Source organism: Lasioglossum baleicum, chromosome 17, assembly GCF_051020765.1.
Source record: "Lasioglossum baleicum chromosome 17, iyLasBale1, whole genome shotgun sequence".
NCBI classification, from domain to species: Eukaryota; Metazoa; Arthropoda; class Insecta; order Hymenoptera; family Halictidae; genus Lasioglossum; species Lasioglossum baleicum.
The window spans coordinates 9,822,271-9,837,542 of record NC_134945.1 but is presented as its reverse complement, the minus strand read 5'-3'; the positions used below and the strand labels follow the sequence as shown (position 1 = coordinate 9,837,542).

At 36.2% G+C, this 15,272-nt stretch overlaps 2 protein-coding genes and 1 long non-coding RNA gene across 6 annotated transcripts in view; all 3 read right to left on the bottom strand.

The window, feature by feature from the left end:
* Nucleotides 1–2,693, bottom strand: part of Stum (mechanosensory transduction mediator stumble) — a 48,242-nt gene extending 45,549 nt beyond the window's left edge. The window contains exon 1 of the mRNA XM_076441775.1: nt 2,278–2,693. The gene's annotated coding sequence lies outside the window, so the exon portion shown is untranslated. The remainder of the gene's footprint in view (nt 1–2,277) is intronic.
* Nucleotides 2,694–4,355: 1,662 nt separating this feature from the next.
* On the bottom strand, nt 4,356–10,219 carry LOC143217463 (uncharacterized). The gene is made up of 4 exons (XM_076441778.1): nt 9,770–10,219; nt 9,149–9,544; nt 8,990–9,073; nt 4,356–8,768 (listed from the first exon to the last, which is right to left on the bottom strand). Exons 1-4 carry the CDS (start codon nt 9,785–9,787, stop codon nt 6,705–6,707), a joined length of 2,562 nt encoding a protein of 853 aa, XP_076297893.1. The 5' UTR covers nt 9,788–10,219; the 3' UTR covers nt 4,356–6,704.
* A 784-nt stretch (nt 10,220–11,003) lies between these two features.
* LOC143217468 (uncharacterized) lies at nt 11,004–14,900 on the bottom strand. Of its 4 annotated transcripts, none has more exons than XR_013010820.1 (5): nt 14,660–14,896; nt 14,345–14,497; nt 13,697–13,838; nt 12,977–13,588; nt 11,004–12,892 (listed from the first exon to the last, which is right to left on the bottom strand). It is a non-coding gene; the product is annotated as an uncharacterized LOC143217468 (long non-coding RNA). The 4 variants fall into 4 exon arrangements; XR_013010819.1 differs by having other exon boundaries at nt 12,977–13,041; nt 14,660–14,843; XR_013010818.1 differs by having other exon boundaries at nt 12,977–13,041; nt 13,697–14,497; nt 14,741–14,900.
* Between the last annotated feature and the right edge of the window lie 372 nt (nt 14,901–15,272).

The window sequence follows — 15,272 nt, the reverse complement described above, 5'->3', positions numbered from 1 at the left end:
CAGAGGTGTAGACTATCTTATGTATAACAATGGATATAAGATTTTCTTTCATGTTTTGCAACTTCAAAATCATCTGAATGGGCAGGGAGACGATGATGACTCGGTACGGGCCGTGGTATGTAGAAGGCTTTTGTCTATACGCATAAATCCACACAATCAAATTTTGCATAAACTTTAACAGCTTATATCTCAATAACAATTTGTGTGTAACATATGGTTTCTTTCAAAAATTTTCTCTTTTCGATGAATCGAAAAGGTTGATGTAGCAACGAACTTTAGAACAATTTTCTTTGGTACGAACAATTTCGCGATAAGTTTTTTCTGCAAATTTCGACCGATCCAGAGGTGTAGATTCACCTCTTGGACGGATGACCATTACTTTTTATACACCCTGTACAACTCTCCCCTATATATAGCTTCCGTCTTCGTCAGTGTGAAGAAAATCTCGATGTTAACTGGCACGCGGCTCAATTACAGCTAATTTGAAACAATATATTTCGACATAGCCGAGATTACATGGTCGTGTGGATTTTTTATTACACGGAAGCGATCAGCGCGCATATTTTCCGTCGGTGCGGCAAAGGCAACGCGGACGAAACATCTCGCGTGCGAGTCGTTGTCGTTGCTTTAATTCAAACGTCTCCCCGAGCAGTACTAAGCATCGTGTTCCTTGACAATTGTCATCGATCAAAAACGAAATACAAGCGTGTGCATGCATATTAATCCTGTAGTTCCGCGGACACATCGAGAAACAGCGTATTAAACGTCTGCCGTAATTTCTCAATTCCGAAGTTTTTAGAGGGTGGTTAGATGACAAACGGTTTCCTGTTCGAAATTCATCGGCGCAGAGCGTCCTTCGAAGTATTCGTCTGATTTACTATTAAAACGGGATGATTATCTTCTCCTAAAGCTCTGAATATTGACGATACGTCGAGCGTCGGACCTAATTGGTTCGATATCGATCAAAATATAATAGCGTACGTGTATGGTCGATAGGTATGCAATCAACAGAGTACCTTGTTTTAATGAAGATATCTGGTATTGTTTAATAATATGAAATTTAACTTAAATCGATATTACAACTTTTAATGTTAACTTGCATCTACTCGAAATGGCCAAGCAAATTTATTTGAAATGAAAATAAGAAATAACTATATTTGTGTGAAATTCATTTATTTCGCAGCCTTATTTTCAATACTGTTACTTGAGAATAAAAATAATATTGATTTATTTGAAATAGTACAGCAATTTCAAACAGTATATTATTTTGCTATTTCTTTATTCCAAGTGTTGAAGAATAAAATGAATAAAATGAACATTAATTTTGAAGAATAATATGAGCATTAATTTTGAAGAATAAGATAAAGTAACATGATAAATATTTGATATAATATTTCAAATAATGTGTTGTTTCAGAAGTAGCCGGGTCTCTAGCCAAGAGATGGCCATTTTTGTTTTGAATTTGTGTACTCTCACAGTGGAAGACACGTGTTTCACTTACAATTAATTAACATTGAAGCGAGCAGGGTTATCGGAAACAAGGCTTCATCGGGCCAGCGAACAAACAAATTCCGTAGGATTTTTCCTTCTTAAGTAGAACAGTCGGACTTTTATCGATCTGATTCAAATCCGACCACAGAGACCACCACGAGGAACGCGCGCGCGACTTTTTCTCCAGTGAATGAGCGAAGCCAAACCGATCGACAGAATTGACACGCCATTGATTAACGTTTTCGCGTGTTTCGCGCGTCTCCGAGTCCATGTTCATAGAATCTCGCGAATCCCGTAGCGAAATCACCGATCCACGACCACAGCGAATGCATTCTCGAGCGATTAACGCTGCCCAAGGTGGGCGCTGCAATATTCACGCGGCAGATGTTATCCGACTAAGCCAAAAAAAAAAAAATGTGTGACCCATGAAATTTCGAGCGCGACCTCGTGCGATAAACGCGATATACTTGGCGCGCGTGTCTTACGAATTCCATCACAATTCCCGAGGAAGTTCAAAACATTCGAAACATTCGGAAGATTCCGTGACACGAGAGAAGTTCTTATTAACTTTTTATTGAGTACAAAGTCGAAGCTAAATTCAACTGGAACTTCTTAAAATGACTCGTCGTGGCGAACGCAGTGTTATAAAAATAATTTCGAGGTATACGTTTATGCTTGGAAGAAGGGGGCGGGGATGCAATCTTGATCTGAACGATTATCGCAACCCTGACCGAGACGGCAAAGTGCAAGTTACCGAAGATTACTGAGAGAGTACCATAGTCTTACCTGGCTACCAGGTGGACAGCGAAGTCGACTCGCCGGACAGGGTGCATTTACGAGGGTGTAAGCCTCAAGGAAGGGTCGGTAATCGACATCAAGATCGACATCGACATCGACGTAGACGTAGACGGCCGCGGCGTCGCGTCTGTCCGCGTCTTCGCGTGAGCACGAACGCGTCCTTACTGCCGCGGGGTTGGCCGGCTCGACTGTTCGCTGTTCGTCGAGAAAGCGAGGGTACGAGCTGGTCACTTGAGAGGCGCTGGCGCGATGACCAAGCATCGGAAAAACATGGCAAGGCATCCAGAATATACTACCATTTATACCAGCAAGTCGTCCCTTACTTTCTAGCAAACATTTTATTCTTCCTCTGCGAAACCTCTACAAGCCCAACCTAAATCTTCATCCACTTTCACCACCCTTCCGGCTACAAACGTATCAGATCCTGAAAGATTATATGTAGACATATTTTTAAATATCCATCCAATCGTTTACACTTTCTTTGTAAATACACTTACTAAAATCTATTTGATTTAGAAGATCCTTGGCGCAAATATAGAGTTCTTCGTTTTTTCTTGTTTTACTTTTAAATGAACTGAAAACTTAAATGCACGATAAAGCTTCTGTAGACGTTGATTTATGATATGTACGGTACCGGCTGTATAGTATGTAAGTACTTTGCGTTTAATCCTATCCGTGCCAATCGTATGTATACCAAACGAATTTAATTGATTCTTGTACTTTTACCTACACTGTTCTTTATTTTCATGTAAATAAACAATCATAACGCTCTATATAATTGATACCGTAAGTGTTTGAAATTCCAAAACGCGAGATAAATTTCAAAAATTGAGAAACAAATAAATATAGTAAAAATAAGCTAGTTCCTCGGTGGAATAAAAAATGTAATACGTGTTACAACAATTATCAGAAATCAACTATCGTCCGGGTAAGCGTTCTACTATACAAGCGTTTGCATGTGTGATATAAACGCACAAGCGAGGCCGTTCATTCATTCATTTGGTCGAACCAGGTCTACTGAATCCGAATTATTGGAGCATTAGCTTGATTTAAGCGAGTTGGGCTTGGCCTGATCGTATAGGATCAGTTTCGTGCACGTATGCATCCGATAGCGACGCGAATGTGCGTCAATTTTTTCCGTGATATTGTACAGCGTAATGGAGGACCATGGAGTCTCCAAAGATTGCACCAACATTAAATTCAAAAACAATCAATTAACCCTTTGCTTAACAACTGAAATGCGTGAGCGAGTTTGAAGACTTAAAATTAGTACAAAGAATAAATATCCGGAGTAATTTGCAATATTTTCAGAAAAACATGAAAAAATTATTAAAATTAGAGTTAACAGGAATTAAATAACGATATCACTGTAGTACACTGGACTATAATTTGGCTATTAACACTAACCGTACCGAATACAAAATGTGTCGGATATATATTGTTTTGTAAAAATTTTTTACAAGACTGAATTTATTTAGATTTTTCACAATTTTTAAAACGAAGAAATTTATTGAATAATTTCTATCATTTCTTCATTTGACCGGTCGTGGTACGGTTAGTGTTAAAAATATTACAATTTTACATAACAAAATAAGTCGCTACATTATATACCTGAAATGAACAGTCGATAATAAAATAGAATAAAACTGATTACTCTTTTAAACACATTTTATTCGATCGTATATGTACAGTTTACAATTACATAATAATCACCGTCGCGTTATACATATATGATACATCCTGGTTCCGAATCAAGTGGGTAACGCTTGCATACAGAAACATTTCCTGTCGAATCCAAAACGGTCAGTTTAGTTCGATTCACTTCAACTACGATTAATGCACCTTATCATAAAAGCGTTTTTACGCTTGGAAATACCAGACAACTTGGTCCTTCTACAAAGGTCCTTTCATTTCTTCTGTTATTAGTATTACCAAAGACTAAGGAATGCGTCGAGGTAGTTAGGAAACCCAGAAATCCCGTTCTTTTCTTTCCGGTTTATTTGGTATCGGCATCGGCACATCTGTCTCATTATTTCTGTAACGAATCGAGAACCGCAGGGCAACGATTGTTTTTTTTTTTATTATAGTCGAATTGATAAAGCTTGATGAACCTTTGTTCGACCAACTCGCACTGGAACATCATGTAAATTTATGATAAATTTATTAATCCAGTTTTAATTGCTCTAATCCTATTTGGGATCCACTCCCTACCTTTTCATAGAATCGTCAAGACCTATATGATCATTGTTTAGAATGTGAAATTTCTCTTACCATGCGTTAGTCACTTTTATGGGAAACTACATGCTTTGTAGTTTCGCAAAATTGCAAAAATGTGTTCGCTCATGGTTGTCATCGTCGAGTTTTGACTTCAAAATTCAACGAAACGCAAGAACAGAAAGAAAGATATATTTATTGTAATTTGCAAAAGCTTTATATGTCCATGATGAACATTTCTTTACATTCTTTATATTCGTAAGTTGTACCAACATACCAATGATTCAAGCTCATACAGTTTATTGTTTGGGTATTCACGTTGCCATCGACGATGCTGCAGAAATGAAGTATGTTTCGAGTTTGGGAGATCGCGTAAGCTTAGCCTATAAATTCACCCGAATTTTCTCGCGGATTTTTCTCCCGCTTTAAATAGGTTGACAGCTTAAGTGTACACTTCTTGACTTTCTCGATCGTCACCCATGTTGTTAATGTACAAGAACACGCGTACAGTTTCATACCCCTGCTATTCATCTTTGTATAGTGCATAATGTGTATGTAATATGTGTTTATACGCGTACGGCTCGAATATTATTCTTGATACGATGGTTATTTTAAAAATTAATCAATTTTCATTGAACACGCGTCTCGATTCTACCGCCGCGCTGCCGTAATATCCGCGTAACGAGATAGTACTTCTGTTTGCACGGATCCGAAATCGGGTAGACAATGATATCCAACAACATCGCGTTGCAGAAATGTACCAACATTCGACAAAACGTGTAGAATGCAAGATCAGCGAGCTTATTTACCCACTTCGCTTGGCGAATCCATTAAACTGCTTAAAGAGCCGCCATTTTGGCCATCAAGTATTGCTTCGATCAATAAATAAGCACGTTCTCTCACTAAAAAATAATCTTCAGAAAATTTACAACAGAGTATTTAAATCCTATCTGCTTTTATGATTTTTGCGTTTGCAACTAAAGCATGATGACTATTTACTTTCGAGCTCGCTAAAATTTCATAGAGATCACCGGTATTTACCGAAGATTGCGAAAGAAAGAAAGACGAGAATTAATTCTATGTTACATTAATCGAAACATATGGAATTGATAATTATTGAACTTTGAACGTTACCGCGGTGATATTTGCAATATCATTCGAAACTTTGGTATCGCGGTTTTAACACAGATAACGATATTTCCGCGAACGAATTCCTTATCGTGGAGTTTCATTGACGAATGCTCGAGTGATCATTGGTGTTAACACGTTGCTTCGAGGATATTTCTTAAGAATTAGATCAACGATAATATTGTCACCGCTGCATCCTGTCGTATTTATTCGAGCACGCAAGGAAAATATATGTATTACTCGTTGCTAAGTCTAGGAATTGTTAAATAAAATCATCGAAATTTCAAACGTGGAACGTTGTCTGCACGACCCTGTCTACGTTCCCCAGTCCTGTGTCAAACAACCTCGAATAATATGTAATCTGGTTCTGCAACGCAAACCACTCGTGCGATTGGAAGTGGCACGCGCTGCGTTCGACATGCGAATCATAGGTTGTCGACAATCCGACGAACGAATTCTTAAATATTGTCACGATTCAATACGCGCGAACGCAATTCACCTTTTAATATTCCATCGCAGTAACAAGAATAAAAGTCTCGTCGTCTAATTTAATCTGGCTATTTTTCGTTATACGATAGAATGATTCTATACAAAACTGTAGAGAATCGAAATAACAAAAATTAAACGACAACACCGGTTTTCATTATTTGCATTTGCAAAGCAGCTTGATCGTTCTTTCGCGAATTCAACAAGCATCTCAATAAATATTATTATTATTATTATTATTATTATTATTATTATCATCATATTTTTCAATTCAAAATTAGGCATCATAATCATAAAAGAATCGACCTATTTTGGTTACTAAACAATTACATATCGACGATACCGTATGACTGTTTTTTTACAAATCAACTCACCAGGAGATAAAATTGGTAATATCAATGCTACAAATTAAATAAATATAAACCTATGTCTGCAGTGGTGTATAGAATGTTTTTTCCCTAAGCTACTGATCTTGGTACAGCCTTAATTTCATATAGTTACAAAAAATAACGCTCTGTTATCTTTAAAGGAACTCCCTGCTGAGATAGTAATAATAATCATCTTGAAATATTTCAATTGAGACACTTTTACATTTTTGATCCCACCCTATCGTGACTTCTTTGAAGTCTTTTGTGATCCTTTCTGTATTTTTCAATCGTTAAATCCGCGCTGTCTACACTGGACAAACGCAACGCAACGGGATCCAAACTCGCTGCAAGCTTCAAGTAAGTTTCTTCCATCTCCTTCGTAATGTTTACTTCGTAATCGAAATCAGCGTTGTCCGTTTTATTGGAAGCCTGCGGCGGAACAACTTTTTCGTCCTCGTTGGGCATGTCGAAAGTTATCAAATCTTTCTCTTTCCCTGGTTCCGTGTCATTTACACATGAAAAATTATTTAAAACATTAGATGAATTTTCGTTTACGAAGTCCTGAACATCTGTTATTAGATCTTCACGTTTACTATTTTCTTGGACATTTCCATGCAATCTTCGTGTATCATTGAACAGCTTCGATTTCGTTTCCGACTCATTTAAGTACACCAACGATGAATTTTTGTGGATTATGTTTTCGGCAGGCTTTAATTTCGGGTAATTTGTTACTGAATTGTCCATATGCACTGACGACTCGACCCACTCGGCCACTCTCTGTAATTGATTATTGTCGTGTAACAAGATCGGAGAGCTTTCTTCGCTGCTGGTTGAAATTGATCTCTCCGAGCCGGACCGGGACAATTTCTTCGAGTGAACTAAAGCCGTATTTGGCTTGTTACTTCCGCTAGTGTATAATACAGTTTTATAATGACCAGCATTATCTAACAGAATATTTTTAGATCCAGGTGTAACTCTCACAAGACAATTCCTTGGACCGGTTATTCGATTTTGACTACTCGGTTTTGAACCGATATTATGCAATGACTGAACAACGTCACTAGAACTGCTGGAAGGATCAGAAGTTGATATTACTATGCTATCGCTACTGAAACTGGGACTAGTGGCCACTTCAATCTGTCCGGAATCATTCTGATTCGAACTGTTATCAATATTCTTTACTTCTATTAACGTTAGCTGTGTCGGATGATGCGATTCTTGCTGTGTTTTATCATTTTTCCAGACTCTGTCATTGATAATGTCAATTTCATTGTCGCTACAGACTTTATCTACATTTTTATTAGCCTTGTCGTTAGTTTGAGTCTTCAACTTTGTCCACTCGTTCTTCCGCAATCTATCATTAATAATGTCAATATGACTCTGTTCTTTCCCATCAAAGTGACTAATACGGCTTTCAGGAACTATGCAACTATGATTGGAAGATTTCTTTTCCAATTTATTCCAACAATTTGAATTGAATGTACCGTCAACTGGGGTCTCGGACTTTTTGTATGGTTTCACTGATTTTCCTTTTTCTGAATTCGATTTACCATTGTTACATACCTCTCCGATCTTTTGAGCCGTTTGTACAGCCGCATTTTCAGTCTGGCTATGGAAAACGTTTTGAGTTTGCACATCGTTCCTGCGGATCGAGTTTTTTTTATTTAAACCAACTTTTGCTGTAGAGTTCGCGCGGCCGTCTTCTTTCACATTCTCTATTTTACCATTCCTACTTAAAAATTTATCTTTTGTGCTTAAATACTGACTACTAGTATTCTTTGTACAGTGACTGTGATATTGCATATTACTAATACTAACGTTTTCATTCACCTCGTGATACGCTATGTGTAAATTAGAATTTTGACTTTCTTTAGTTTGGCAATTTTTGTCAGTATTTTTCTCTACGTTCTGTGCATATTTCGCGACACAATCGTTGCAAGGAAAAACATCTTGCAAATTAGTTTGAGTCTCAGCGTCAACCATCAGAATCCTACGGTTGCAAGTGCAGGTATCACAATGCTTAGCAAATATTCTTTCTTTCTCTCTATCTTCTAAAACTTTGGCCATTATTGCAGCCGAGACAACGTCCACTGGAGGCTTAGATTCATCGCTATCGTCGTCACTGTCTTTTTCAACCATAGGTTTAGTTACATTATATACCATCGCTGTTGGAGGAAATGTTGAAATTGGTACTGTAATACTTTTAACATCAGGAGTGTTATCGTTTGAACGTTTCTTTTGTGCAACGTATGTTCTTACTTTGGCTTGTACTTCTGAAGGTAACTGAAAGTAATAGAATAATTCTAAAATTTGTTTATGCTGTAATGATAGAATTATCTTAAAAATATTTATACACAAGTAATACGGTATGAGAGAGCAAAGTTTTTGACAGAGATAAACATGTTTCGTATTGTTGAATCGTCTATCAGACTTCCGGTATGATAAGGGATAACGATCCGTTTATATTTTAAGCATGAACATGCATACATATATCAGTTACTTACAGAATCGTACTTTTGACCAACAAAATTAGAAGGTTTACACTGAAGAAGCTGTATTGCCAGGTTCACATCGTTCCTATACTTTTCCTGGAAGAAATATGTATGAAATACACTGCACATCTAGAATTTAACAGGGGACAAGGTATCAATATTTAAACATACATTATCTTGAGTTAAACGATGTATAGTATAATTTGCATCCGCTAATCTATGGGATAAAGTTGCAATATCCTTAGTAAACGCACTTTTCTCTGTTTCACATTTGTCTACGATTCTCAACAGTTTATCCTCAAGATTTTGATTCACTTTCTGAACACGTTTGTGAGCTTCGTGTAGTCTAGAATATTTTTCCTGCCAGATTAAAAGTTCTTCCTTCATCGATGCTAATTCTCCGTTTGGAAATTTATCAGCTTCGCTTAAAAATTGTGTCTCCATTGTTGCGATATGACTATCCCTTTCCATCAAATGTTGTCGTAAGTTTTCTATCTCTACATGCAGATGCATGTCATAGTGTTGTTGATCGTATTGAGTGCAATTTACGCATTTACATCCACATTCCTATATAACAACAGCTTAATTATGTTTGGCATCTCCTAGGTACGGTCGAGAATAAAAATTTCAAGTTATATTAAAAAATTAGATAAATCCGCGAAATGTCATAGTCGAGCATGTTTGTCTTCGATGTTTCTTAATTAATTATTGTACACCAAAACTGTTATAGGATGTTATAGAAATATGCAACGTCTGCTTCACGTAACATTGACTTACTGTTAACCTACGTACCTTACATTTTTCAGCCATTGTGTAGTACAGAAAGTATATTAAAAACACTCAAAAAATATTGACTAATAGCGAGACTTAAAAATTTGAGCCTCATAACCCTGTCGTTGGTTTCGTGCAGGAATATGGATAGTTTGTGCACGTCTCGATGCGATTTAATTCCTCATATCGTCAGCGACGAGAACAATATATGTATGCAAAAACTGTCTTCGATAAATACTTCAAAACGTGTACGATGAAAACTTCCGAAACGACAGATTGCAATTTTCGCTGTCGTTCAACACACATCTAGCTCATACAAGTATGTATCTCGATTGTCGATGTGCATTCCGGACATTGCTGACGTTTATTATCTAGCAGCTGTCGAGGCCGTGGCATATTACTTTCATGATTCTCGACAAGGCGTTACAAATCCACGCGTAACAAACCATAGTCGAATAAAAAAACAACTTGAAACTAGTGATGGGCGCAATCGACTAAAAACTATCGATTTAGTCGATAGTAGCTGTTACTATTTTCAGTCGACTAGTTTTACTGAACTATCGACTGAATTTCGCAGTGGTGGGGGTTACTATTTTCAGTCGACTAGTTTTAGTAATTTCGCAGTGGTGGGGGTTACTATTTTCAGTCGACTAGTTTTAGTAATTTCGCAGTGGTAGGGGTTACTATTTTCAGTCGACTGTTTTACTGAACGACTGAATTTCGCAGTGGTAGAGGTTACTATTTTCAGTCGACTGCTTTCACTGATATATATATATATATATATACTGCTTTACTAAACCCAACTAAACCAGAGGTTACCTCTCTGATTGAATTATCAAATTAATTAATTAATTCATTAACCCCATCCGTCCCTCGGTGTCAAATTGACACAGTGGTAAAAAACCGATAAAATAACAAGCAGGTGATTAGTTATTTTTCGATGATTTTTAGTCAAATTGATGAGTTAAAATTTCGGTTATGTGTTTCGCATGAAAAAGATAAAAGTCACGAAGTCTCGGGCAAATTTATACCTATAAACAATTCGATATTTCGAGAAAACTGCCAGATTGACGGAATTCAATTGTTGTATGTACTACTAAATATTAATTATTACAAATATTCTCCGAAAATATGAATGATTTATGCATTTCATTTATGTTAATAAAATATTTATTACATTCAATACAAAATTGATATTTTATTATTATATTTATCCTATCCTATATATTATATGTAATATCGATAACACCAAAAGGATTATTTATTTATTTATTTATTATACATGTATAAATCTGAAGAAGCTAGGATTGTTGTATTCTAAATAATGATAGTACAAGTTCGTGGGAATGGAACTTTATTCGACAGATCAGGTATAGCGGATTTTTCTTCCAGGCCCGCGAGATACATACTTACCGTGGCCTTGTGTGGGCCCATCGGATCTTGGTCGGCGCGACCCTTCGGAAACTCGGGGGTTTATTATGTGCTATTGAGGCCTTTAGGCCGGCAACGAAAGATTCTAAGTAACGAGACATGCATATCATAAAACATCTAAATTGCACGCGCTAAAAATAGCTTCATTGTCGCTTGCTTCGTAAACCGACCCGACCATTTGCACGCCAAATGTTTTATTGTACGTGCCGGTGGCCGCTACAAACCCAATATGTATATATAGACTTAAATCAAATAAAAATATAAAAAAATTACAGTAACATAGCATGTATTAACAAATTAATCGCAATAGAGGAAATTATAGATAAACATTAACTTAAAATTAAACATTTCTTAGTGCCCTACATAAGAATTTCTTAAAGTAATCAATAGATCCATTGAAGAAATCAATCATATCAATAAATTTAATAAAACCTAATATTTTTAGACCAGCGTTTACAATATTATTACAGTGCTTTGAGAAATTTAATGTAGGTGTAACACAGACGACCAAGTCATTAGTTTCACTAATGTTTAATTATAAACTTATAAATAATATAAAATTGTAAAGTACTATATTTTTAGATAGTCTCTCCAAATTATAATAAATAGGAAAACTTATATGGTATGAAATATGATATTGTGGAACGAAAGAATCTTCACGTGCGACTTTTCTTGGATGTGAAACCACTGTGAATATACTTATAACTTTGACAATATAAACCGGCTTTCTAGCTAAGGATTGAGATTTTTCTCAACCACTCGAGTTCAGTAACGAAATAGATTTGAACGCGTCTGCAACAGCGAACACTTTTGCAAGCAAGGAAGCGAACGCTTGGTTTTCTATGAAATCAAATAGTTTAAACCATTTTTAATTTTAAAACTGCTCCCTGAATAATTTTAATGAACTGTGGCTGCTTTTTTGGCGCTGCCCTACGCTGCTGTTTTAGAAAACTTCTTATTTCCTTGCCATATTCCTTTCCTATTGTTGTCCATTCTGCGCGGGTCTGGTCAGTCCTGATATACATGTGGCGACCAGATCCACGGCCTCTCCTGTGTCTCTTCCAGGTATCTCTCGAACCTATTCGAGATTTACGGTCAGGCCCTGGCGAACGTTTCCTTTCTTTACGACATCCTCTCCTGCTTGCCTTCCTCTGCTCTTTCCGTTTTTTATAGCATCCTTCCGCGATTGCTTCTTTCCACGTGTCTTTACCTGTCTTTCCTCTTCTCCTAGATTTTCCTTACTTTCCTATCCTTAATTTCTTCTCCTTACTTTCCTCCCACTATTCGGGTTTCCACCTCTCTTCCATTTTTTCCTTTTCCTCGGGAGTTTCTATACGTTGACGAGTCACTTAGTCACAAGTCGTTGGTCTCTGGTCTCGCGTCGTACACCAAGTTTTCTCTTAAATAAACTCGTGTTGAGGAAACATTCTGAGTTCTAAAATAGTGTTTAGTAGTATACATAAGTTTTCATAGTGTATATATAATACAATATGTATAAACAAAAGCGCTCAATAGTGTGGCAATATTTTGAACAAAAGACACCAACGAGTGCCGTGTGTCGCTTATGTAAAAGAGAATACAAAAGTGCAAAAAACACATCCAATTTAAGTGACCATTTGAAGCGCAAACATTTCACAGTGCTGGAAGCCGATCGTCGCGTGCACGAAGAAGCAGAGTCGATAGACGTGGATGATCAACTTGCAAGTGCTACACCTGGAACATCAACGCAAGCACAAGGAATTACATCGGTGGCTTTCACTTCAAATGCAAATTTGGCAATCCAAAATGAAGACTTACCAGGTATGGTGCAGAGGTCTCGGGTTCATTTAAGGCAGCTAACATTGAGGACAACTTCAAATGATCTATCACAAACAAAAATTACAAAATTAAATAATCTGGTGGCAGCCATGATTTGTAAAGATTTGCAACCGCTAACTATTGTAGAAGACGAAGGCTTTAATGAGTTAATTAAGGAGCTTGAACCACGATATAAACTTCCCAGTCGAAGAACACTGGGACGGACCATCTTACCACAATTATACATTGACACTAAAAATATAATTTTAGAAAACTTGAAAAAAACAAGTCATGTTTCTATTACGACAGATATCTGGACCAATTTAAATATGCAATCCTTTTTAACGATCACTGCACATTATTTTATTGAAAATAAATTACGCTCAAACGTATTAGCCACTAATCTTTTAACAAATAGCCACACAAGTCAATATATTGCGCACTGTATTCAAGATATTTTATCGGAATGGCAAATCTCAAATAAAATTTGTGCTGTCGTGACAGATAATGGTGCAAATATTAAAGGAGCTGTACGTAACTTAGGCTATATGCATTTGCCATGTACAGCACACACGTTAAATTTAGTGGTAAACGATTCCATAAGTGGTGTGACTGAAATAATAAATTTATTAAAAATCTGCCGTTCATTAGTTGGGCACTTTAAAACAAGTGTTGTAGCAGCAGAGAAATTAAGAAGTATGCAAAAGCAAATGGGCTTACCAGAACTGAAGATAAAAAAAGATGTAGCAACACGCTGGAATTCTTGCCTCGTGATGCTGGAGAGACTGTTTGCAATAAAAGTGCCTTTGTCTGCTGTCATAGTTTCATTAAGCAGAAGTCCCACATCACTTACAGCTGAACACTGGGAAATCATAGAAGATATCATACCGTTATTGAAACCACTAGAATATGTTACAACTGATTTATCAGCAGAAAAATATCCCACAGCATCCAAAATTGTTCCTTTAATAAGAGGAATTCAAAATGCTATAAACATGATTACACCAGAAACCACAGCAGGACTACGTTTAAAAAATAATATTTTAAATAATATTGAAATAAGATTTAACTACATCGAACAGAATAATATTACTTTAATAGCCACACTATTAGATCCAAGGTTTAAAATAGCTGTATTTGAAGACAATAGGATTGCACAGACAGCACAGAATATATTAAAAGAAGAAATAAGTTCCTTGGCAAGAACAGCCAGTAGTCATGAAACGAATGCAAATAGAGCCATAGCAGAAGAACCATCTCAAAACAATGAATTTTGGAACTTTTTTGTATCAAAAGTGTCACAGTTAAATAACCAATCTACGCATATTGAAAATGTAACAACCATCATCCGTCAATACATAGATTTACCATATGAAAACATTAAGAGTTGTCCAGTCGCATTTTGGAACAAATATAATTGCACAATGCCACAGCTTTTCGAGATAGCAGATAAATATCTTTGTATTCCTGCAACCTCTGTACCCTCGGAGAGAATATTTTCAAAGGCTGGACAGATTATGTCTGAAAGAAGAAACAGACTTTCAGCGAAAAACTTAGACCAATTGATCTTTTTAAATGTCAACATTTAAAATATATGTATATATATATATAAATTTGGGTCAACTTCATAGTGGAGACCATAATCATTTAAGGTTAGATTAATTATAATTTTGGAATTTTTACCTTAATTTAATTTTATTACTAATTTCTACTACGACAAATGTAAAATATAAAATAACATTAAATATTTTTAATTTTAGGAACCTCTCTCTCTCTCTAATAAAGCTGAGCGTCATGAAAACCATCGAATATGGAGAGCAATGAACATGAACCAATAACGCAATTCAGTCAAATAAGCCAATTCAGTCGACTGAAAACTATCGACTAAATAGTCGATAGTATGTAGTTACTAAATAGTAACTAGTCGATAGTTGAATTTAGTCGATAGTGCCCATCACTACTTGAAACTAAATGTTCGATAATGAAAATCGCACTTTACAATACTCGAGTACTCGACCAATAAAATTGCTTAAGGAAACGACAGCGACTCTTATTGGATATCGATACGTAACCGTGCCATCTGTCAAATTTACGCGGAAAAATAAAAATTGAATCGAACAGAATAGTTATAATTCAAGGTAAACTGGTTTATTATTAATTATAAACGATAACAGATTTAGAAAGAGTTCAAAAGGGAAAGGTGCGTGGATAAATTAAAATAGAACATACTGAACTTGATTTGCTGAAGTATTTATTAAATATTTGTTATACCCCATACATAATGCTTGTAATCTTA

Excerpts from the sequence above, each read along its gene's own strand:
- LOC143217463 (XM_076441778.1), bottom strand. Across the intron at positions 9,074-9,148 it reads ATCGTTTAACTCAAGATAAT|GAAAAGTATAGGAACGATGT; the intron begins GTATGTTTAAAT and ends TATTTCTTCCAG. Across the intron at positions 8,769-8,989 it reads TTGGTCAAAAGTACGATTCT|TTACCTTCAGAAGTACAAGC; the intron begins GTAAGTAACTGA and ends TATTACTTTCAG.